We start from the raw sequence: 26,076 nt of genomic DNA on the forward strand, positions 1-26,076 counted from the left end.
TTTTGTTTCATTCCTTTTTTTGGCTTGCTGCATTCCAGCCCGCTGTGACTGATCCAGCTCACTCAGGGCAGGATGGGCTTTACCATCAGCATAGAATGTTCCTAGTTCAGCTGGTCCAATTTGCTACACCTAGCACTTATCTCCATGGCTCCTTAATCCCCCAATGGATCCAGATCTCCCCTCAAACTCTCCCTCCTATGATCCCCCATTTAAATTCACTTTTCTACAGACTCCCTTGAAGATGAATGACCCCTGGCATTTTTCTTCCAGGATCACACAGCATGGTCATAGGTATCATCTATCTGCTACCACTGCTACCACCACCATGAACACTACTAATTGCCATTACCATCATCTCCCACCCCACCATCACCATCATCCTCCCTGGAGGCCAGCCATCAAGCAAGAGCTTAGATGTAAAGGCCCAGAGAGCCCCCTTCCCCAAAGTTATACTGAGTAAAGAACATTACATTTATTTCTTATAGGGGAGCAGGAGGCACCCAAATTCCTTTCTCTAACTTACTTCTAATAACTTAAAGTCTCCATATTTCACGTAGACTGTCTTGATGCCATTAAACGCAAGCTCCAATTCCTTTAAGGCTGGAAACGTGTGAAATGTGTCTATATGAGGAAGAGAAAGAAAAAAAACCTGTAGCTAGTAAAAGGCTTTTTTATGTGGTGGTACTGGGGAATGAACCCAGGGACATTCTACCTCTGAGCTATACCCCCAGACCTTTTTATTTTTTATATTGAAACAGGGTCTTGATAGGTTGCTTAGAGTCTTGCTAAGTTGCTGAGGCTGGTCCCAAGCCCATGATCCTACTATCTGACTCTTCCAACTATTGGGAATACAGGTGTGCACCACCATGCCCAGCTTGAGAAAAATATTAATAATGACCACTTTCTAGGTTCCTACTGGGTCAGGTCAAGCACTGCAGAAGGTGCTTTATGTACAAGGTCTCTAAATCCTTAAAACCCTCAAAACCAGGAATTACTATTTTCATTCTATGGCTAAAGAAATGTAGGTTCAGAGAGGATGAGTGATTTCCTAGAAATGAAATTTCTGGTAAGTGAAAGAACAAAAAATTGAATCTCAGTCTGTCCAACTGCCAAGTCCATTTACAAATTTATCCCTATTGTTTTTACTAGTAGTTTTTAGTGTTAGGGATCAAACCCAGGGCACTGTACATGCCAAACAAGTGTTATTTGATTATAGAAGCCAAACATCATAGAAAAGCAAAAGTTCCTAACACTCAGAGATAACTATTAAAAGTTTCATGTATGAGACGCCACACTTTTTCTCATGTGCACATTGAAATACATCCTCTGTGTGCGTGTTGTCCTGGGCGTCAAAATCAGGGGCACTCTGCCTCTGGGCTATATCCCCAGCACAAAGTTATTTGTTTGTTTGTTTATTTAGTTAGTTTTGCGATACTGGGGATGGAACCCAGGGGCATTCTACCTCCAAGCTACACCTCCAGCCCTATTTGTGTGTGTGTGTGTGTGTGTGTGTGTGTGTGTGTGTGTGTGGTACTGGAGGTGGAACCCAGGGGCTTTTCTCCCTCCAGGCTATACTCCCAGACTTATTTTCTACTTTTATTTGGAAACAGGGTCTCACTAAGTTGCTGAGAGCCTCACTAAGTAGCTGAGGCTGGCTTGGAACCTGTGCGATCCTTCTGTCTCAGTCTCCCAAGCGCTGGGATTACAAGTGTGTGCCACCATGCCCAGCTCTATTTTTTATTCTTTATTTTGAAACAGGGTCTCACTGAGTTGCAGAGGGTCTCACTAAGTAGCTGAGGGTGTCCACAAACCGTGATCCTCCTGTCTCAGCCTCCCGAATGCTGAGATTACAAGCATGCACCACCACATCTGGCTCTTGTTTATTTATTTATTTTAAATTTAGAAACAAAGGCTTGCTAAGTTGCTGAGGCTGGCTTCGAACCTGCTATCCTCTTATCAGCCTCCCAAGTACTGGGATTACAGGCATGTATCACCATGACTGGAAAAATCAAAATTTCTTTTTACAAAAATGAAATCATACTATAAACTTTTGTATTGTGATTTGCTTTTATCCCTTAACAGTATGACATGAAGATTATCCTCTGTTAAAATATATAGATCTGTCTAATGTTACATTATGTTCTATAGTATAGATAAAGCCTAATTTACTTAACCATTTCACAATTGATAATCTTTAGGCTACATAGATAAAAGGTAATCAAACTTTTCCCCATCTGCATGAGAACTGGGCTGTGGATCAACTTTTACTTGAAAAAAATGCTATGGTAACTGTGTTACTATTCAATATTGCTTGTAGTAAAAAAAAAAAAAAAATGACCCAGGCCTGATGACATACACCTGTAATCCCAGTGATTGGGAGGCTGAGATAGGAGGATCACAGGTTCTAGGGCAGTCTGGGCAAGTAGTAAGACTCATCAACCTAGTAAGACCTTGCCTCAAAAAGGGGCACATGCTGGGGTTATCCCGTAGAGGTGGAATGCCCCTGAGTACCACACACACAAAAATGGCCCCAGATTGGTAAACTGAATCTGAACCAGAAGAGATTATAAATAATTATAAACATCTGATTAGGCTGCTTCCCATGTGCAGTGACTCCTGTAAGCAGACATGTCCTTCCGGGGAACTCTATGAGCTCTGCCTACGGAGTTTACAAGGGATATTGGCTCCTGTGCACAATGAACTAGCTTGCCTTGCTTGCTTTTCTTTTCCTCCCTTCTTTTTCCTCGCTTTCTCCTCTTTCTCCCTCCTCCTCCTCCTCCTCCTCCTCCTCCTCCTCCTCCTCCTCCTCCTCCTCTCTTCTTCTTCTTCTCTCTCTCTCTCTCTCTCTCTCTCTCTCTCTCTCTCTCTCTCTCTCTCTCTCTCTCTCTCTCTGATTGAGCCCAGAGGCTACATCCCCAGCCTTTTTTATTTTGAAACAGGGTATCGCTAGGTTGCCAGAGCTGGCCTCAAGTTTGTGATTATCCTGCCTGAACTTCTTAGTAGCTGAGACTACTGGTATGTACAGCCACACTCAGTGCACTCAGGTTTCTAAGCCAGGATGGCTCTTGCATGTATCTAATAAGAGTATCATTGTCCTGCACCTCAAGTGACACCTGGGGGCCCCAGAGAATGGCTGTGCAGATTGCTACGTAGATAGCTATAAGGACTCACTGAAGAACTCCTTCAACTGGCAACTGAGTGAAATTACTCTGAGTCTTCTAGGTGAGCCTAGTGTCTATTGTGGCCTACAGTAGGCTTGTGAATCAGAATGTTCAATAGAGCTTACTAAAAACTCTTTGGTGGGTATTTCAGGATGTTTCCAATAAACTTTCTTGCACAAGACTATTCCTACAAAATAAATTCCCAGAAGTGGAACTACTCAATTAAAGCAATTGATGATTTAAAATTTTGAGGGATACTGCCAAATCGCCTCCTAGATGTTATACCAGTTTACCATACTTCCACCAGTTGAATATAAGAGCATCTGTTTCCATACCAACAAAGGTTGTCATCAGTCCTTTCCCCCTTTCCCAGTGTCTGGAGCTGTTTTGGTTATTAGTGATGCCGAGCATCTTTCTATTTGCCTATTGTCCTTCGTATGTAAAGTCCACGCTCCCGACAGCCCACACTGTCTCCTCAAGAGCAGGGGCCTCATGAGGCACTTCCTTAAAAATATCTCTCAAGACTCCAGATAATGGATAAGAAAACTCGGTGGAGCTAGGGAGGTGGGAAGGGAAGGGGCTGGGGAGGAGTGAGGTTCATTAGTAGAATTAATACTATCGACTACATGTACATATGTGAAAATATTAATGTCAATCTCAGTACTCCGTATTGGGGAGGGGGAAGATGGGAAGAGGGGGCTACTGAGTGCTATGTGCATGTATGTCACTGTCAATGTGATTTATATGGAACTATAATGCACCAATAAAAGCATATTAAAAAGAGAAAAGAAGTAAAATGTACAGAATTACCCCTCAAACTCAATGCAACAAAACTGCACTCATCCCATGTGCCCCAACCTGCCTCCAGCGTGCTGTGTCTACCTGAGTATCCCTTGATTCTCTCTCTTCCTGTATCCCTTGTGCAAGTCCTGTCATTTCTGCTTCCTCCCGAATCACTCTCTCTCAGTCCCCTTTGGTCCTCTTGCCACAGCCTGGCTCAGGCCTTGTCCTCTAGGTTTCCTGGCCTTGACATTCTTCTGCTCTTATAGTTCACCCTCCAGAAAACTGTCACCAAGCTGCTCTACTTAAAAGTTTTCCAAGCCAGGTGTGGTGATGCACAGTTGTAATCCCTGTACTTGAAAGGCTGAGACAGGAGGATCACAGGTTCAAAGCCAGCCTCAGCAACTTAGTGAGGCCCTGTTTCAAAATAAAAAAATAAAAGTGCTACAGGTGTAGCTTGGAGATAGAATGTCCCTGGGTTCAATCCCCACTACTAAATAAATAAATAAAAAGTCTTTAAAAGTTCTCTTTTGCCTGCTAAATTAAGTCTAAGTTACTCACAGCCCTTGATGATGGAGTCTGCCACCTTCTCTGTCTCAGTTCTTCCCCATATACATTCCTTGGAAACATACCAAGCCTCTTCAGTCTCCCTGACCAGGCAACTGCCATTCCACAGCGGCTTCATCAGCCTGAAAGGCCTTCTTACTTTCCAATTCGAAGTCACCTCTATTTGTTTTCTGGGTCTCAACTTAGGTCTTCCTCTTCTTGGAAGTTTCATCTGACTCCCTAGCTTGGGCTGGAGTCCCACTTCTATGCTGACAGAGCATTTCTTGATTCTCGCTACCGCTGCTTAGACTGTACCCTGTTCTGACTGACCAAGTCTGAGCCTGTGTCTCTCAAAAGCTCATCAGAGCAGGCAGGAACTGTACGTGCTTCCTTCTAAAGGTCAAGCATTGACCAGCAGGGGTCACTGTGGTGCTGCTAAACAGCTCAGAAGGCTTTCTCTATCATCTGAGCCTGCAAGGGGAGGGAGAAGGCAATTATCCCCATTTACAGAGAGAAGCAGAAACACTGAGAAATGAGCCAGTGTGGGGCTACACTCGAAACTTGTGTGCTCTTCCATCAACCAGAATACTGCATTCTGCAAAACAGAGGAGTGGCCAGTCACGGATGGACAGATGGACATACAAATCTTAACACAAGTGACTGACTGCTGGCCAGGAGGCAGAAGATAGTTTTCTAAAAGAAAAGGCTCACCTAGAGGCAGCAGGTTTTCTGAGGCATTGATATAAATCACAGAATGAAAATGCTTGAAGTCCTTTTCCTTTGCCTGCAGAAAGGCATTTCAGAAAAAACATAAGATTAGTTCCCTGCCCGGAAGCCTTGCTGAAGCTTCAGAGCTGCAGCCAGAGGGAACAAAGACATAAGGAGAGAGACATCCTTAGCACAAGAGTAGCTGTGCGTTAAGGTCTATAAGGGTTTTTCTGCTTCTTTTCTTTTTCTATTATGAAATATTTCAAATGTACAGAAAAGCACAGTGACTCATACTCTGAAGACCCTTATCCAGTTTTATTATTTATTTATTTATTTTTTTTTTTGTGTGTGTGTGTGGGTCTGGGGATGGAACCCAGGGGCATTTGACCTCTGAGCTACACCTCCTGCCCTATTTTTTTTTTTTTTTTATTCTTTATTTTGAAACAGGGTCTCACTGAGTTGCAGAGGGCCTCACTAAGTAGCTGAGGCTGTCCGCGAACCATGATCCTCCTGTCTCAGCCTCCCAAATGCTGGGATTACAAGCGTGCGCCACCACACCCGGCTCCTTATCCAGTTTTAATAAACATAAATATTTGGCTTCTTTTGCTTGAAATTAAAGAAAAAAAATATCATACAACCATCACCACCTCCCTCCAGGTTTTCCTTCCCAATCTCCCTACCTTGGATTGTTGATTATCATTTCCATTCCTGTTTTGTAATTGTATTATATAAGTATATTATATATGGCTCTTTTGAGCTTTGTGTCGATACCTATATCCCTTATTTATCTATTTGAATTACTGAGTTGTATTTCACTGTTTGCATATATTATAAGTTATAACTTTTTAGTCTATTTCTAAATTTTCATTGTTACAAACAATGATGCAACACACATTCTTGTATATGTCTTCTATCACATGAGTTTCTTTAATGATATACCCCCATCAGGTTGCAGGTTCTTATGATCAGACTCAGTGTTACACGGGAATTACATCACACCAAAATTCTATGATACATCCAAAAATAGACTCATAGGTGAGTTTCTTTAATTCACATCAAATGGGTCAACAGCAATACTAAATTTGTAGGCAAAGTTTATATCTGAATATTGTTTCCACTCAAATGAGCCCTTGTCTGACCCTCCCCTCTCTCCTTCCATGGGACCATAAGTCCAGTCCCCAGGGATTCTGGAGGCACCACAGACAGACCAGAACAGCTAAGTACCACCTGGATCTGGCTCACCCCAGTTACGTATCTGGGCTGGCCTCACCTTGGAGAACTTCATGCCGCTCACATTGATGCTGCACAGGTCTGATGGCTTCTTCACACAGTGGTGCTTCAGCTGGGACACAGGACACAGAGTCAGCTCTCAAGGCCACAACAAAATGTAATTAATTAAGCTATTTTTGCTAAGTGTTATCTTTTTGGGTATCTCATACACTTATTATAATTTGTTTGCTTAGCCAGACGTGGTGATGCCCAGCTGTAATTCTAGTACTTGTGAGGCTGAAACAGGAGGATCACAGGTTCATTTTGCTGGAAATTACCTTTAGTTGAATTTAGTAATGCAACTTAGTGAGACCCAGGGCTGGGGGTGTAGCTCAGAGGTAGAATAGCCCTGGGTTCATTCCCCAGTTTTCTTGCTCCTTTGTCCATTCATTCATTTATTTATCCATTTTTCGTGCATTCATTCACCAAATATTTACTAAACACTACTTTAGGCTATGCACTATGCTAACTATACTAACAAACTTTCTTCTAATTCTAACTAGACCCTTTGACATAAACAGGATTATCTCCCCTTTTTTAATGTGATTAAGAGGGGTTAAAAGAGGTAAAGTGTCTTGCCAAAAGTCCCCTAGCTAGGAATTGGTAGATCTATGGTTTGAATCCAAATCTGTAACCATTAGACTCTATGCTGTGCCTACCATATGTCATTTTACATAATTGAAAAGTTAGAAGCAAATATTAGCTTTTGAGTGTCTATGTTCAATGGAACCTCATTCTTTTGTTCTGTTCATTATGGTACTTGTTTGCACCATATTGAACAATTTATGTGTGAACTAGGCATTGGGAAGACAATGGGGAAAAGGCAGACTCATTTCATGCCTTCAGAGAGCTTACAATCTCATAGGAAGCCAAGCGGCAAGCAAGCATTTATAAATGTGATAAGCATTTTAAAAAAGAAAATTCATAATTCTGTTGAAGACAGTAATAGGAGTTCCTAACCTCAGTCTGAAAATGAGAAAATATTTACTTGAGGAAGTAAAATTCAGCTGAGACCTAAGAGCTGAACAGGAATCTATCTTATGAGAGTGAATGGCAGGGATTGTGAAGGCCACCCAGGCATGGAAGAAGTGAGATGCTTTTGCGAGGATAAAAACATTAGGTTAGAGGAGAGGTCCTTAGATCATGTGGGCCCGTGTTGGCTCTGTAAAGGAGTATGGGCTTTAGCCTACAATCAACAGAAAGCTTTCAGAGATTTTTTGAGGAGAGGAGGTAGGAACCAATAATAGTTTGACAAAAATCATTAAGTCTGATACACATAGAAAGTATGGGAAGACAGGAGAGACCACTGTACCAGAGTTGTACATTACCTTCCTGATAACCACTAACCACTATCCACTTCTCTATTTCTTCCTTGTTAGAAAACATCAATGTAATTCACATTTATCCAAGTGGACATGTTCTATGCCCCAACTCCAAGGGATAAGTCTTGACCTGTCAACACTAATCATAGAAGTCTCATTTCTCTAACCAGTGACTATTGGGACATGTGATACAGGTCTGACAGTAGAGGTGGGTGACCAGTTTGGGAAATCTTTTCTTACTTCTAAAAATAGACAATGACCATCCCTTTTCTACATCTGAATGTCATCCTCTATATGTGCTGACCAGAGTTGCTGCAGCCATTTCTATATCATGAAGGCAGTAAGCCCAAGAAAACACGGCAACATGCAGAAGATGGCAGAGCAGAAAGAAGGAAGGAACCTGAGACTCAGAAGATGTTTTGAAACCAGTAAATGAGCCCACCCTAAACAGTGCGTCTAGCTTGTTTTCTATGTGGAATAGAAGCATCCTAATTGATTTAAACTAGTTAGGAAGCTACTCAACTGGTCCAATAATTGATGATGGTGACTGAATTAAGGATGGTAGCAGTAGAGATGAGAAAACAGGATAACAACTATCTCATAAAAGTGCCAGGACTTGATGAAGGTGGGGTGGAGACGGTGAGGGAGAGGCAGTTTTAAAGTATAACCCTAGGTTACTGGCTTGGTGACCGGGTAGAGGGTAGTACCAACACAGAGATGGGATAGTAAATACTAGAAAAAGCTATCTTTAGGAACTTCAGTACTTCAATATGAGGTACCAGTGAAATATTTAAATAGAATAGTATTTAAGTATTTAAGTAGATACAGTTGATATCTCCTTACTTTAAAAAGCATCCATGATACCTGCCACCAATATGGCAACACGGTTAACAAGGAGTGTTAGAGATTAAATCTAGGAACGTATATGTACAGCCATACCTCAGTGTCTCCTGGAGATTGATTCCAGGACCCCCCTTATAGAAAAGTCCCTTATAGAAAATGTTATAGTATTTGCATATAACCTATAAAATCCTCCTGTATATTTAAATCATCTCTAGAGTCCTATAATACCTGATACAATATAAATAATAGGTAAATATATGCTATATTGTTTATGAAATGATGATTTTTTTTTTTGGTGGTACTGGGGTTCCTGGAAGCCCTTCTACCTTGGGGATACACTCCCAGACCTATTTCATATATATTTTTTATTTGGAAACAGGGTCTCTTAAGCCAGCGCAGCTGACTTCGAACCTGCGTGATCCTCCTGTCTCTGCCTCCTAAGCACGGGGATTACAAGCATGAGCCACCACGCCCGGCTGGAATGATGATTTTTAAAAGTCTATACATGTTCAATACAGATAAAAATTTTTACTTTTTTTCAAATATTTTCAGTCTATGGTTGTTTGAATCTGTGGATACAGAACCCATTGATATGCAGGGCCAGCTGTATTTGGAAACAAGAGGGCAAAGATCACCATGAAAAGTCCTGCCCCACCTCAGGATTGCTATTTCAGTCCTCTTTACTATCAATGAGAAGCAGACATAATAATGAAACAAATTCCACAAGTTCTGCAAAAAATGTGGACTTCTTGAGGTGATACGAAACCAACAAAGTTCTCTTTTTTATGTATGTATGTATTATGTACGCATGTATTTTTGTAGTACTGAGGATGGAACCCAGGGGCATTCTACCTCTGAGCTACAACCTTGGCCCTATTTTTATTCTTTATTTATTTTTTTTTATTTTTTGGTACTGGAGATGGAACTCAAGGGCTTTCTACCTCCAGGCTATACTCCCAGACCTATTTTTTTTTTTTTGGTATATTTTTTTGAAACAGGGTCTCATTAAGTTGCTGAGAGCCTCACTAAGTAGCTGAGGCTGGCTTCGAACCTGAGCAATCCTCCTGTCTCGGCCTCTCAAGTGCTGGGATTACAAGCATGCGCCACCACGCCCAGCTTATTCTTTATTTTTGAAACAAGGATTTATTGAGTGGCAAAGGGCCTTTCTAAGTAGCTGAGGCTGTCCACGAACCATGATCCTCCTTTCTCAGCCTCCCAAATACTGGGATTACAAGCATGCACCACCACGCCCTGCCACAGTTCTTTTAACCTCTGACCTATGCAGCCATCTCTTGGAAACTATAAGCAGAATCTTGGAATAAAGCAACTGCCAGGGAGTTCTTCTCAGGGTATTGGACTGACCATTAATATTCATTTCTAAAATGTGACTTTCTTTGAAAGGCCACTGAGGCATTGCACAGAGCAGATGTGAAGTTAGCTGGCTGGTCACCAACATAAACACTCCGGCTCTCTTCATAAAGTCTGTCCCAGGTACCAGGTAAAACCTAGTAAGCCCTTCTGGCTTTTAGCCAGACACTAAAGCCACGTGACAAAGGCTGTGGGAGAGCAAGACCTCCCCAATGTTCCTCCTGGAGAATTCATTGCACAGCAGAGCAGAGCAAGAATCTCTCCATCCTCTTAGGTACTCAAATGGGATTCTCAAGGGACTCTTCCCCTCTCAACCACTCCTTTGTCTCTAACTCAATCAAGGTTTTTTGTTTTTTTTTTTTACTTCATATAATATAAAGGTACAGTCTAAGCCGGGCGTGGTGGCCCACGCTTGTAATCCCAGCATTTGGGAGGCTGAGACTGGAGGATTGTGGTTCGCGGACAGCCTCAGCTACTTAGTGAGGCCTCCGCAACTCAGTGAGACCCAGTTTCAAAATAAAGAATTAAAAAAAATAGGGCAGGGGGTGTAGCTCAGAGGTAGAATGCCCCTGGGTTCCATCCCCAGACCCGCCAAAAAAAAAAAAAAAAAAAAAAAAAAAAGGTACAGTCTCTACAGTCAGTAGACCAAAGTTCTATCCTTGCCCAGCCATTCAGTGGCTATGGGACCTCAGTCAAGGTAAACTACTTCTTGTGGCCTCAACAATGGATGACAATACGATGCCTATCTTACAAGTTGGACATAAAGAAGGGTTTACATGTAAAGAAAGTTTGGGGTCCTTCACGACCCAGGCTGAACTCAATTTGCAAACACCACTTTCATTTTATGGAGTGGGTTTGGGGAAGCTGTGCTAGAGCAGGGCAATTCTTGCTCTCAACTAGGACAAGGGCAGGCAGGGCATGTCCTTGTCTCTCCACCCTCTTCCCAGCGAATGCTGCCAGCCACTCCAGGATGCATTTGCTCTCACCAGAAAAGCCCGGTCCAGGATGTGTCCAGGAATGTCCACTTGGCTCTCTCGCCGAGACCCTTTCTTGCCCCCAACCTCAAAAGAAACCTTCTTCTGGCTTTCCCGACCTTCAGTGGGCACCTCAATCACACCCTTGGGCTTCTTCTTGAGGTTACCTTTCCAGGCCACTAACCAGTGTCCTCGTCCTGTTGGGAAGATCAGAACAGTGGGAAGGGATAAACTCCAAACTATGAGTGCAGTTACAGGATATTTATCTATAATACTAAGACCAAAAATAGCTCCTGATAACGTAATATGCACCAGACATTGTAATGCTGCTGGAGAGGGTGTCTACTGATCTATCTCTATTAACCAGCACTCAAGCCCAGTGAGGGACATTATTACCATCCCCCTTCCCCTTGTGTGTATGGGTGTGGTACTGAAGATTAAACCTAGGGGCAGTCTATCTGAATGACTGACTGATGACTGACTTATTCATTTATTTATTTATTTTGTGGTGCTGGGAATTGAACCCAAAGGAATGTTATCTCCAAGCTACATCCCCTCCTCTATTTTATTTTTATTTATAAACAAAGTCTCACTAAGTTGTTGAGAGCCTTGCTAAGTTGCTGAGACCATTCTCAAACCTGTGATCCTTCTGTCTCAGCCTTCCCAAGTAGTGAGATTACAGGTATGCACCACCACACCTGACTTTATTTTTTATTCTGAAACAGGGTCTCACTGAGCTGCAGAGGGCCTCGCTAAGTTGCTGAGGCTATCCTCAAACCTGTGACCATCCTGTCACAGCCTCCCAAGTACTGCAATTACAAGTGTGAGCCATGATGACTGGCTTACTATCCCTAGTTTACAGATGAAAAGGCTTAGAATAAAAGAAGTACAATGACTTGCCCAATTCCTTAACATGTTTATCTCTATCTCTATTTTTTGAAGACTCAAGATCAAATATTTCCTGTTCTGTGAAGTCTTCCTTGATTTTCCCCTCAGTAAAATGGATCATCACCCTTTCCTGGGCCAGTTATTTTTCCACTAGTTATATCCATCCAGCTGTCTTTCTGTCTATCCCCTACTCATCCTGTTTCTCTGAAGAACCCGACTGATACAACATTCATGGATGGTTCTTACCTATAAAAATGATTATAGTGATTTTCTATTTCCTTCATTCCTTCTGTATATATTAAGTGAATTCTACTATATGGAAGATATGTTTGGTTTATTCAAAGATTTATTTCTATCAGTACAGGCTAATGAATATTTAATCTGTAGCTTACAATCCAATCCTACTATTTTTTTGTGTGTGGGGGTGGGGGGTCGGGGGATGGAACCCAGAGGCATTTGACCTCCGAGCTATACCCCCTGTCCTATTTTTTATTTTGAAATATGGTCTCACTAAATTGCAGAAGGCCTCACTGAAAAGCTGAGGCTGTCCGTGAACTGCGATCCTCTGGTCTCAGCTTCCTGAATGCTGGGGTTGTAAGTGTGCACCACCACACTTATAACCCGGCTCCAATCCTACTATCTTCCCTCTCATTGCTCAGACTGTCCCAGCTTTGTGGTTGGCTCTTGTGTCCTTCAACCGACCCCTGTCATTTTTCTGAATACTTATTTTCTGACACCACAAGATGTTCTAAGCTCTCCTGGTACTTTGTCCTGCCCCAGGCCTGCGAATGTCTGTTTCTCTGAGGAGCCCTTGCTCCCTTTATTGCAGAATGGTATTTAGAAACCATTCTAAATGGTTACCTAGAGATCTAGGCAACAAGTATGTTCTTAATTACCAAAGTGTCCTTGCTCTCATAGACATATCCCTACCAATACATGTGGGTACACATCTGTATTTATTTCTGTATTGATTCATCTTTCTCTGCATGCATATATGTGTGTATGAGAGGGAGGGAGGAAGGGAGGGAGAGCAAGAGAGAGAGAGAGAGAGAGAGAGAGAGAGAGAGAGAGAGAGAGAGAGAGAGAGAGGTAAATTCATATTGTTACTTCCACTGGAAGATTGTAAACATAGGTGGCTTGGAAAGGTCCCTATGTGAAAAATGAAATTATTCAATTATTTAAGATAAGTGGGGAGAAAAGATTGAAGGAGAAGTTTCTTGCAATATTCTATGTACATCTCTTACATGAGATTTTGCTTTCTGTGGTTTTAGTTACTGGCAATCAGCTGCAGTCCAAAAATATTAAGCAGAAAATTCCAGAAATAAATAATTCAAAAGTTTTAAATAACTTATTACAGTATACGGTTATAATGGTTCTATTTTATTATTAGACAAATAGTATAATTATAACAATATGTTAATCTCATATCATGCCTAATTTATAAATTAAACTTTATTATAGATTATATGTATAGGAAAATATATATAGGTTTTGGGCTCTCTAAATTCTGGGCATTCATGGGTGGGGGGAGGTTTCCTAGAACATATCCTGCACAGTTAAGAGGGGACTACTATTCAGAGCAACCAATAAATCACAGCATCTTCTATAAACAAGGTGCACTTTTCTCTTGTCCTAACTTTTCAAACAAACAAATCCAATACATAGGTCTATATAGTGTTCCATTTATAGGTCAGTGTTAAGAAGAGTCCCTGCTCCAGAGGAATTGTTAACTAAATAAATATTTGAAAGCCTATTCAGCAGCCAGGCATGGAGGCACATTCCCATAATTCCAGTACTTGGGAAGCTGGGAGAGGAGAATCGCAAGTTCTAGGCCAGCCTCAGCAACTTAGCAAGATCCTATTTCTTTTTCTCCTTTCTTCCTTTCTTTTCTTTCTTTCTTTCTTTCTTTCTTTCTTTCTTTCTTCCTTCCTTCCTTCCTTCCTTCCTTCCTTCCTTTCTTCCTTTCTTTCCTTTCTTTCTTCTTTTTGGACAGGGGACGGAAACCAGGGGCACTTGATCTCTGAGCTACACCCTCCTGCCTATATTTTCTTCTTTATTTTGAAACAGGGGCTCATTAAGTTGCAGGGGGCCTCACTAAGTAGCTAAGGCTGTCCGCAAACTGCGATCCTCCTATCTTAGCCTCCTGAATGCTGGGATTACAAGTGTGCACCGTCACGCTTGGCAACAAGACCCTATTTCAAAATAAAAAATAAAGTAGGGCTGGGAGTGAGCCTAGGAGGTAGAATACTCCTGGGTTCAATCTCCATTGAGGAAGGAAGGAAGGAGGGAGGGAGGGAAGGAGGGAGGAGAAAGTAGAAGGAAGGAAGGAAGGAAGGAAGGAAGGAAGGAAGGAAGGAAGGCAGGCAGGCAGGCAGGCAGGCAGCCAGCCAGCCAGCCAGCCAGCCAGCCAGCCAGCCAGCCAGCCTATTTAGCAGAGTCAAGTTTAACCCATTTTATTTAGGATCTGGACATAATATTATCCAATAAAAGACAAAGATGGAAGATACAAACAAGAAAGACTGAGGGATAAGGCAGTCAGATGGCTTGTTGGACAAATGAGAGAAGAGTGGAGCTTCAGGGATGTAAAGAGTTTGGCTAAATAAAACAAATGGTGGAATGTTTACAGAAAACTGGAAAATCTGTGTGAGGAGTGAGCACTGGCACAGGGCATGGGAATGGCATCCTAGCAGAGGAGGGCAGGGTAGCCTGTGAATGACAGACTCCCAGCTAAAGGAGTGAGCAAAGGGAAGCCACTGAACGGAGGGGACCCTGCTGCTGAGCACGCATGGCAGCGTCCCATTGCGGCTGCTGTGAGGAGGCAGCGGCTGGAGGGGACAGGATGGAGTGGGGCAGGAGAGAAGGGCTGCACAGGAATCATGGATGTGAGGGACAGGGTAAAGCAGAAGCTGGGTGTGAGGGAAAGGTACCAATTTAGGAAGTCACCTGACCTTCCTCCGGCATCCGAAGCAGACTTTTGGCTGGAAAGCAGTTGCTCAGGTAAGGCTTCCCATCGTCCAGCTTGTAAACTCCCGAGGAGGCCATCTCCCTGAGGGCCGGCAAGGACAGCGAGGGGTCAGAAGAGCGAGAAGGTGCTGCAGAGCTCTCTCCCCAATGCACCTCCCAAGCCCACCAGCACCACCCTGCACACGCAGCCCCTGAGGCCCCCAGCCCCACTTCCAGAAATGTGCTGGCTGTTTAGATGAAGAGGGAGGCAAGCCCTGGTTCCCAGCTCAAATCAGTCCTGACGCAGTGGTCTACCAGAAAGAGCCCTGCCTTTAGCCCCAGACAGACCTGGTCTGAATCTTGGCTCTGTTTTCCTTTGTTGTATAACTGGGCAAGTTACTTTATTCTACTGAGCCTTAACTTCCTTGCCTGTTAAATGGGAGTAAGAAATCCTACCTTAAGAGAAAGATGAGATGACCAAGTGAGAAAGGCAGTACCCAGCACTTATCAAGTGCTCACTAGAAGTTTTCTATGTTCTAACAGAGTTTGGAGAGATGGGGCTCACATTTTAGGACAGATGATGTGCAAATGAAATCTGAAGTGGATAAAGAGCGTTTGAGGGGTGAACTGAGCTGACTGACAGAGAGCAGGAGAAACATCCAAATGGAACGGGCTACAGGACCAAGAGCGTGGAAGTATTCAGTAAAGAAACAACCAGGACCAAGAAGGGGGTTGGTGCGTGTCTGGGGGTCTTGGGCACTAAGGCTGGACAGAAAGGATGGTTCTTAGAGCTTCATCCTGTAGGGACTTCATCGTGTAGGTGACTAAGCCTTGGATGACGCTGAGCTGGAGAAAGCCTTTATCCAAGCTGGCTTTAGAAGGAGGTCTGACAGAAAGAGGACTTGACGAAAGTGACTGGCAACTGGGATTGAGGTAGGGGAGTATTATAGCAATGCCGAGCTGCTGAGGATTCATGTAAACAACTGAAGAACTAAAGAAAAAGAGATTAAAAGGAAGGGAGAGGGGGAAAAGAAACAGAGGCATATGGCTAACTGATCAACTAGAGGTAGAAGTATTTAAGGTACGGACAAAGCAGCAGCCACCAAAGGATTTTTTTTTTTTTTTTTTTGGTGGTACTGGGGTAGAACCCAGAGGCATTCTACTCCAGACTACACCCCCAGACCTATTTTATAATTTATTTGGAAACAGGGTCTCATTAGGTTGCTGAGAGCCTCACTCAGTAGCTGAGGCTGGCTTCGAGCCTGTGCGATCCTCCTGTCTCAGCCTCCCAAGCGCTGGGATTACAAGCGTGCGCCACCACGCCTGGCTCAGCCACTGAAAGATTTAAAAGCTATTTTAAAGAAGTAGAAGAACTAGGGGGTAGGGGCCAGAAAGGGAGCTATCAGGGAAACCAAGGGAAGAAGGGGAGAGCAGCAGAGAAGTCAGGTAAGGTAAAAAACAAAAACAGGACATAGGAAAATAAGAGGTCAGTTTCTAGGGAAGGGCAGAACTAAGTCTGACTTCATGCATAGAACAGTGAGTGAGAGGTAAGAAGTACAAAAGGAAGTCGGGCGTGGTGGCGCACGCTTGTAATCCCAGCATTCGGGAGGCTGAGACCGGAGGATCACGGTTCACGGACATCCTCAGCTACTTAGTGAGGCCCTCTGCAACTCGGTGAGATCCGGTTTCAAATTAAAGAATAAAAAAACAGGGCAGGGGCTGTAGCTCGGAGATCCAATGCCCCTGGGTTCCATCCCCAGACCCGAAAAAAAAAAAAAAAAAGTACAAAAGGTGAATGCAAATGTGTTTTCCAAGAACACTGGCTCCTAGAAGGGGACAGACAGCAGGTCAGGTCTGGTGGAGGTGAGTGAGCTGCCTGGGGACATTTAAGGGGGAACTTGCTGAGAGAGAGGGGCAGATGCAGGGTCAGCACTTGCCTCCACCCTAGACCCAGTACTGGTTGATGGGCAGCATCACTACAGAGCACAGACTCTGGAACCGGTCCATGGATTTGAGACCCTGGCTACACCACCTAACTAGCTGTGTGGCCTTGGGCACGTTATTTCACTTTTATATGCTCCAATTTTTTTTCGTGTGTGTGTGTGTGTGTGTGTGTGTGTGTGTGTGTGTGTGTGTGTGTAGTACTGGGTACTGAACCCAGGGGTACTCTTTAACTCTGAGCTATATCCCCAGTCTTATTTTTATATTTTAATTTGTGTGTGTGTGTGGGTTTTGAGGATGGAACCCAGGGGCATTTGACCTCTGAGCTACACCCCCTGCCCTATTTTTTATTCTTTATTTTGAAACAGGGTCACACTAAGTTGCAGAGGGCCTCAATAAGTAGCTGAGGTTGTCCGCGAAACGCGGTCCTCCGGTCTCAGCCTCCCAAATGCTGGGATGACAAGTGTGCGCCACCACACCCGGCTTATTTTTTAATTTTGAAACAGGGTCTAAGTTGCAGAGGGCCTCACTAAGTTGCTTAGGCTGCCAGAGAGTCTGCAATTTTTCTGTTTCAGCCTCCCAAGTACTGGGATTACAATTATAAGGGGGTTTTTATGGTTAAATAATAAAATTCTTATGAAAGGACTTAGACTAGTAACTAGCATATAGGTAGCAAATGTTGATCATCTTCTATTATGACGATTATTCACAGCATGAGAAAGGCCTGTCTCTATAGACTTCGAGGAAGGACTGGTAAGGGAGAAAGACTGAGAATGCAGGAGAAAGATGCATGGGCCTGCATCTCCATTCCTGGAGACATATTTATTACAAATACTCTATCTTTCAAAAGAAGAGCACAAAAGAAATAACCTTCCACCTCTTATTTGCTGGCATGTGTGCACAAATGTAGATGCATAAAAATTGGAAAGAAAATACGGTTATGACTCTAGGCTCTGACTCAGGCTTTTCTTCATCAAATTATTATTTTCTTCAGAGTCAGACACAAAAATAATTTCTCAAAGGAGTGGAAACCTCTAATCTGGATTATACTTATTATTTGTCATTCATGAATTCTGAATTTAAAAAATTTGCTGAGTTAAGAAAAATTACGTAATTTTGCCAGCCTAACCTTGCAAAATGTCAAACCTTGCAAAAACCTACTTTAGCCAAAAGTTGCGAATGCAAATGGTTATAGGAGCTGAGTGAAGAAAGCTGGATGGGAGAGAGAAGGGAGTGAAAGGAAGTAGTGTGAGCGTGTGTCATGCGTGCGCACACACGTGCCCACAGAGGCAGTTACTATCCAGCTTTTACCAATAGCTGCTATGTAGAAATGATGTAAGTCAGTGTTGCCAGATCTTCCCAGTTTTTCAAGAGAAGTCTGTCTTTTATGTGAAATCTCTTGATTACCTGATTGTCCTCAAATAATCTGTCATTTTGAAACAATGTACAGGCCAAACTAAACATATCTGGGAACCAGATTCAACTCACAGACTACCACATTGTTGTTTTTTTTTTCTGATTGGAATTCTTTTATTTTCATGGTGTGGGAATCAAATAATAAGTTCTATTCAAAACAACTAATTCCCACTACTTGGCTTTTCAACTTCAATGTCAAACATTTCCTTTTGTCTGGAAATGCACAGTTGGGCACTCCCCAATGCAGCCTGGATGTCATCCTAGACCCCGAGCTCCTTTTCTCCCATGCCTCTAACTGGTCACTGAGTTGTGATGATTTTCACTCAGAAATACTATTTCAATGGTCCTCTAGCTTCCCTGCTTTCATCACATCTTTTGTCTCCCATGTAGACTACTGCAACAGTCTTTTGACTATGTGCCCACTAGGAGGAAGGGCAGATGCATGAGCCTTTTATAACCCTTTCAGTACTGAGGATCAAACCCAGCTCCATCACTGAGCTATACTCTAAGCCTTCTCAGCCTGGCCTTGAAGGTCCGTAGTGTCCAGAATCCTAACTTTTCCAGCTCCAGCCAGTCCTGTCCACTCAAGCTCACACGGTCATTTTTCTATTCCCAAAGCACACCATACACATTCGGTCTTCCCAGCCTTTGTTATTCATGTTCCTTCAGCCTGAAATAACCTTGTTCATGTCGTCCACCTGGTTGATCTCACCCTTTAAGACTCCACTCCAGTGCCACCTCAAAGGCCTAAGTTTCTTAAACCTTGATCTCTCAGAAACTTTGTTTTTTAAATTAATTAATTAATTAATTAATTAAATTAATTAATTAATTAGTGGTACTAGGGGTGGAACCCAGGGGCTTTTCTCCCTCCAGGCTATACTCCCAGACCTATTTTATATTTTATTGGGAAACAGGGTCTCACTAAGTTGCTGAGAGCCTCACTCAGTAGCTGAGGTTGGCTTTCAACCTCTGCGATCCTCCTGTCTCAGCCTCCCAAGCACTGGGATTACAAGTGTGCACAACCACGCCTGGCATTATTTATTTATTTTTTGTTTTGTGGGAGCCAGTGGCATTCTACCTCTGAGATACACCCCCATCCCCATTTTTTATTCTTTTTTTTTTTTTTTCGTGGTACTGGGGATGGAACCCTTCTACCTCTGAGCTACACTCCCAGACCTATTTTTATATTTTTTTATTTGGAAACAGGGTCTCTGAAGCCAGCAAGGCTGGCTTCGAACCTGCACTATCCTCCTATCTCCGCCTCCCAAGCGTGGGGATTACAAGTGTGCGTCACCCTTACTAAGTATCTGAGGCTGTCCTCGAACTGCGATCCTCCAGTCTCGGCCTCCCAAATGCTGGTATTACAAGTGTGCGCCACCATGCCCGGCTCAGAAACTTCTTTTTAAAAGGGCTCCTGCCATCTCTAAATCTGCTGTAGGACAGTGTTAGACAATTCAAGGTAGCAGAGATTTGGGAATCTGCAAGCCCCTGGCTGGGAGAAGGGAGGTCATACAAAGAAGGTGGGAAAATGCCATAAAGAGTTTGGGATGAGTTCAGTAAAAATCAGGAGCAGTGTAGAGAACTGGGATCAAGGTGTCTCAAAAAAATGTCGTGGAAGTGACGAATATGAAAAGCAAATGGTGCAACAGGAGCCGAGTGTGGTGACCCAGGCCTGCAATCCCAGTACTTGGGAGGCTGAGACAGGAGGATCTCAGGGTTTGGGCCAGCCTTAGCAACTTAGTGAAGCCCTGTTTCAAAATTAAAAAAAAAAAAAAAGCCGGGCATGGTGGCGCATGCTTGTAATCCCCGCGCTTGGGAGGCAGAGACAGGAGGATCGCGCAGGTTCGAAGCCAGCCGCGCTCACTGGCTTAGGAGACCCTGTTTCCAAATAAAAATGTAAAAATAGGTCTGGGAGTGGTAGAAGGGCTTCCAGGAACCCCAGTACCACCAAAAAAAAAAAAAAGAAAGAAAGAAAGAAAGAAAGAAAGAAAGAAAGAAAGAAAGAAAGAAAGAAAGAAAAGAAAAAAATAGGCCTGGGGGTGTAGCTTACAGATAAGAATGCCCATAGGTTCAATCCACAGTATCACACACAAAATAATAATAAAATAAAATAGAGCTGTAGCTCAAAGGTGGAATGCTCCTGGGTTCAAGCTCCAGTACTTCAGAAAGAAAGAAAGAATGGAGAGAGAGGGAGAGAGAAAGAGAGAAAGAGGTAAGAGAGAGATGTGAGAGGTGTGTGTGTGTGTGTGTGTGTGTGTGTATACAGCAGGAAGGGAAGCAATTTAGGAGACAGGAAGCTTAAGTCTCTACTAATTTTCTTTACTTTACTTTTTTTTTTTTTTTTTTTTTTTGGTGGTACTGGGGGTGGAACCCAGGGGCTTTCTACCCCCTTTCTACTCCCAGACCTATTTTATACTTTATTTGGAAACAGGGTCTCACTAACTTGCTGAGAGCCTCACTCAGTAGCTGAGGCTGGCTTCGAACCTGCGCAATCCTTCTGTCTCAGCCTCCCAAGCACGGGGATTACAAGTGTGCGCCACCACGCCCGGAAAGTCTCTATTTATTTTCTACTAAGCTGAATGACACTGGGTAAATCATCTACCTTTTTGTACCTCATATTTCCCACACATAAAAATTCTATGCCTCAGAAAACTGTAGTAATAGTTAAATGAAACAAAAAAGTAAAATGCATAGGAAAAAAGTATCTTTCTAGACCCAGTCCAGATGCCACCCTTTCCACAAAACTTTCATTTGGGGAAACAACTGTACTTTTTGCTCAGCTCTAGAGTTATTTCTTCAGTTTCTCTGGCTTGAGTGTTTTCTATCATAAAATTACTAAAAGTTGCTGGGCACAAGGGAACATGCCGTAATCCCAGTACTTGGGAGGTTGAGACAGGAGTATTGCAGGTTAGAGGCCAGTATGTGGTAATCAACAAGACTCTGTTTCAAAATAAAAAATAAAAAGGGCTGGTTGTGTAGCTGAGTGATAGAACTCCCCTGGGTACCATAAAAAATGAATAAAAACCAAGAGGGGCTCCTTCAAGGGACTACAATCCTCAAAGTTTGGAAATATATTCAATTTATTGTTTCTCTTCCACCCTTAGGACCTAGCTCATAAGAAGTACCCAGTAAGCCAGGCGTGGTGGCGCACGCTTTTAATCCCAGCATTCGGGAAGCTGAGACAGGAGGATCCTGGTTTGTGGCCAGCCCCAGCTACTTAGTGAAGCCCTTTGCAACTCAGTGAGACTCTGTTTCAAAATAAAGAATAAAAAATAGGGCCGGGAGTATAGCTCGAAGGTAGAAGGTCCCTGGGTTTCATCTTTAGTACTGCAATAAAAAATAAGTACCCAGTATATATGTGTGAGCCAAATAAGGATATGATGGCACTCCTAGAACTCATGTTGTATGTATACCTGATCTCTCTAATTAGACCCCAAGTTCCTCAAGGGAAAGGATATATCTATGGTATTTAATAGCTTACTCTGGTAAACACAGCACCTGGTACCTAACAGATTTCATAAATATCTGTGGGAGGAATCAATGAATGTTGGTATCTCTTTTGGTTCAATATGGGTACTATGAATTATCTGATCCTTAATCCCTTCTGTAAGGAGTTGAAGGCTCTTCTCATATATTCCTACAACACCACATACTTCTCCCAGTGTAAACAGCAATAATAGTGATAGTAATAATAACTATTATTATTACTATCACCCAGCTCCTAGCCCTATTTTTATTCTTTATTTTGAAATAATAATAATAGTAATAATAATAATTATTATTATTATTATTATGGTACTGGGAATGGAACCCAGGGGCATTCTATCTCTGAGCTACACCCCCAGCCCTATTTTTTTTTTTCAGTGCTGGGGATGGAACCCAGGGGCATTGTACCTCTGAGCTACACCCCCAGCCCTATTTTTTAGTCTATTTATTTATTTATTTATTTATTTTGGTGGTACTGGGGTTCCTGGAAGCCCTTCTACCTCCGGGCTACACTCCCAGACCTATTTTTACATTTTCATTTGGAAACAGGGTCTCCTAAGCCAGCGCGCACGGCTGGCTTTGAACCTGCGCGATCCTCCTGTCTCTGCCTCCCAAGCGCGGGGATTACAAGCGTGCGCCACCACGCCCGGCTAGTCTATTTATTTTTGAAATAGGGTCTCACTGAGTTGCAAAGGGCCTTGCTAAGTAGCTGAGGCTGTCCGTGAACCGCGATTCTACAGTCTCAGCCTCCTAAATGCTGGGATTACAAGCGTGCACCACCATGCCCAGCTCCTAGCCCTATTTTTTATTCTTTATTTTGAAACAGGGTCTCACTGAGTTGCAAGGACCTCACTAAGTAGGTGAGGCTGTCTGCAAACCATGATCCTCCTGTCTCAGCCTCCCAAATGCTGGGATTACAAGCTTGTGTCACCACAAGCTTGTTATTATTATATTAGTATTATAAAAGCTTATTATTTTATTATAATTGTTTATTTCCCTCACCAACTTCCCCCTATAGGGCCTATGATTACTTTATCCAACTATGTAACCTTGGCACCTGGCACAGAGTCTAGAATTCACTATGAATATGTTGGGAAGATTAATAAACAGGTGGCTAGAGAAAGATTGATTCCCATTCAGTCAATCTTTCAGGAAATCTCTTTGGTTACCAACCATACCTACCTGCTAGATAAATGAATGAGTAAATCACTGGCAAGGAAATGTTAGAAATAATGACTATTGGAGAAAGTTTCAGCAACTTACAGCATATTGGAGGTCTGGCTTCAGTTTTACATAATACTTACTTCATCTTTAACTTTGAGAATGGCCCCTTGGTTTCCTTTTTTTTTTGTTTCTTGATCTGTTTCTTCACCTGTAAAACAGAGATTATAATCCTTCTTAGTCCACCATTCAGAGTTTTTGAACTTTCTCCTAAATTATATCCTACTGTGAGAGCCTTCTGTTCCAAAATTTGTCTTGCCAGGGCCTAGGGAAAAAACCCTTTAGGACAAAGGATCCAAGAAATAGCTGTATATATATATATATATATATATATATATATATATATATAGAGAGAGAGAGAGAGAGAGAGAGAGAGAGAAAGAGAGAGAGATGTTACCGACTAGCTCAGTTCTCGTGCTTATCACAACATCTGAATTCCGGCCAGTTTTTTATTGAGCAGAGCCAAGGACGTTTAGGCAAATTATTAGAAAATTTATTTCCTCAGACTCAATTTCTCTCATAGTCCTAATTTCACATCACTGGAGCAATTCATGTAGAGAGTTAAAAGAATACCAAGAGAATAATAGTTATGAAGAATATCTAAAGTGGGGGATATTTTTTTGCCATAGACGATACCTCTTTCTCGGGGCGTTCTTGCCAGATTACCTATGTGGAGTGGGGTCTCAACACATAGATGCCGAGGCAGCAGGATGTCTTGGCAGAGAGAGATAAAGACAGAATGAGAAGTATAGAAGAATTGCTTTATGATAACAGAGTGTGGTTGAATTGCTTAAAAAAGATTAAAAAAGGATTTAGTTCCATCTTTCTACAAATGGATACCCAGTTCTCCCAGCACCATTTGTTGAAAAGGCTGCCTTTTTTCTAGCGTATGAGTTTGGCCCTTTTGCCAAAGATCAATTGACTATAGGTGTGTGGGTTTGTTTCTGTATCTTCTATTCTGTCCCATTGGTCTGTATGCCTGTTGTTTTGCCAATACCAGGTTGTTTTTACTACTATTGCTCTGTAGTATAATTTAAAGTTAGGGATTGTGATGCCTCCTGTTAGGGTTCTTATTGCTGTGAATTGCTTTGGTTATTCTAGGTCTTTTCTTTCTTCATATAAAATTCATGACTGATTTTTCTAGTTCTATGAAGAATGTAATTGGTATTTTTATAGGAATTGCATTGAATCTGTAGATAACTTTTGGCAGAATGGCCATTTTGATGATATTTGTTCTGCCTATCCATGAGAAGGGAGCTCTTTCCATCTTCCAAGGCCTTCTTCATGAATAACAAAGGCTGGGAAGATTGAATGTGTTTGGTGTGTTTGGGAATAGAAAAATGACCCTGTAAGCTTGAATGTTAGATTGTAAGCTTAAATGTTAGATTTGTCAAGACAGGTTTTTGTCTGTTTTATTCAGGAATATATCCTGACTGATTAGAACAGGCCCACAACATACTAAGCAACTTGGTAGGTATTTGTTCCATTATTTGGACAAAATATAAATCAAACTCAAGTATACAGACCTGGACTTAACTAATCATAGCAATTCCAATTTTTTTTTTTTTTTTTTTTTTTTGGTGGTACTGGGGGTGGAACCCAGAGGCTTTCTACCTCTGGCCTGTTATGGTTTGAGGAAACTGTCCCCAGGGGCCTCTGTTAGGGTCCTGGACACAATTTCCCTCAAACCACAACAAAACAGAAAAACGCGGTTCTTCTCCTGAGCTAAGGATAAATACACATTAGCCCGGACTCTTGCTGGAGATTTAAAGAAGTTTATTAAAAAGATAGAAATACAGAAGATAGTTACAGCCCCATGCCATTCAGGCAATTGGGGGGGGGGGTTCGAATGAATTCACCCAGATATAACATGTGGACCAGACTTTTTTATACCCATGACCTCCATTTTGTTCACGTAATTCTGACATAGTAAAAACCCTGTAAGTTTCCTCCCCCACCAAGGTGTCTCCTTTCATGAAGGTGGAGCCCTCCTCCTATCCTAGCTGGATTATCCAATTATTATGTAAACCTGTCTTTAGAATGAGGATGAGGAAGTCCTAGTTCCCCTCTCCTATAGACTTGCTAATTAACTTTAGCTAGGTTAATTTAAGTTTCGATAGCTGTTTGCTTCCTGACTGAAACTGAAACCAAGTCTTTCTTTCCCCAGGTCTGCCGCCATTTTGACACAATTATTTTTGAAGTATATCTATTAATAATCAAAGCTTTCTCAAATCTTCCTAGGCCATTCCCAATACTGGTACACAGCCTATACTCCCAGACCTATTTTATATTTTATTTGGAAACAGGGTCTCACTAAGTTGCTGAGAGTCTCACTAAGTAGCTGAGGCTGGCTTTGAACCTGTGCTATCTTCCTGTTTCAGCTTCCCAGGCGCTGTAATTACAAGTGTGCGCCACCATGCCCGGCTCTAGAAATTCCAATTTTTAACATCAGGTACTCCAGGATTAAAAAAAAAAAAAAATGGCCAGGTGTGCTGGTGCACGCTTGTAATCCCAAGAGCATTCCAGCCCTTCATAAGTCAGTGAGACCCTGTTTCAAAATAAAGAATAAAAAATAGGGCAGAGGGTGTAGCTTGGAGGTCAAGTGCCCCTGGGTTCCATCCCCAGACCCGCAAAAAATAAAAAATAAAAAGACTAAACAAAATAAAGACTTAAAAAATAGTGCTGGGGGTGTAGCTCGAGGTAGAATGCCCCTGGGTTCCATACCCAGTACTGCCAAAAAAGGGGTGGGGGACAAAAAAATACAATATAACAGCAAAGTATACTACTATGGGATAACTCTAGGTTGCTAAAGTAGTAACCAGGTCAAACTTAATCTTTTTTTTTTTCTTTTGCACAGGGCCAGGCAACATTGGTGCTCAACAAGTATTTGTGGGAAAGTGAATTTGTAATTAAAATCTAGAACTACATCCTAAAACTGTAAAAGCAGAATGCCAGAGGGGAAATAACATGGCTTTTGAAGTTAAAACAAGACAGGAAACAACAAGAGTAAAACCTGGCTTCAAACTGGGTTCTGACACATACTGTCTGGGCTTAGGTACATTACTTAGTTTTCTCATCCAACGGGGTTGTTCAGGGACTAAATGTGAGAGAGGACGGATATAGATGCGCGTCCGACACTGCCTGGTAGACAGTAGGCATACTGTAAATGTGAGTTCTACACGACTCAATGCTCCCATTTAAGGCAAAGTC

General features: G+C 42.4%; 1 protein-coding gene across 4 annotated transcripts in view; it reads right to left on the reverse strand.

The window, feature by feature from the left end:
* XRRA1 (X-ray radiation resistance associated 1) overlaps positions 1–22,996 on the reverse strand; it is a gene marked incomplete at both ends in the record, with an annotated part of 58,356 nt that extends 35,360 nt beyond the window's left edge. For 2 of the 4 annotated variants that reach the window (XM_080709703.1, XM_080709702.1), the window contains 5 exons: positions 524–621; positions 5,199–5,271; positions 6,466–6,537; positions 10,984–11,168; positions 14,808–14,901. In XM_080709703.1, coding sequence (XP_080565829.1) covers positions 524–621; positions 5,199–5,271; positions 6,466–6,537; positions 10,984–11,168; positions 14,808–14,901 — 522 coding nt within the window. Of the gene's footprint in view, positions 1–523; positions 622–5,198; positions 5,272–6,465; positions 6,538–10,983; positions 11,169–14,807; positions 14,906–22,949 lie in introns of those variants that run through there. The other 2 variants (XM_080709706.1, XM_080709701.1) reach the window with 2 other exon arrangements.
* Between the last annotated feature and the right edge of the window lie 3,080 nt (positions 22,997–26,076).

This window comes from Muscardinus avellanarius (assembly GCF_963383645.1).
Source record: "Muscardinus avellanarius genome assembly, chromosome: 1".
Classification (NCBI taxonomy): domain Eukaryota; kingdom Metazoa; phylum Chordata; class Mammalia; order Rodentia; family Gliridae; genus Muscardinus; species Muscardinus avellanarius.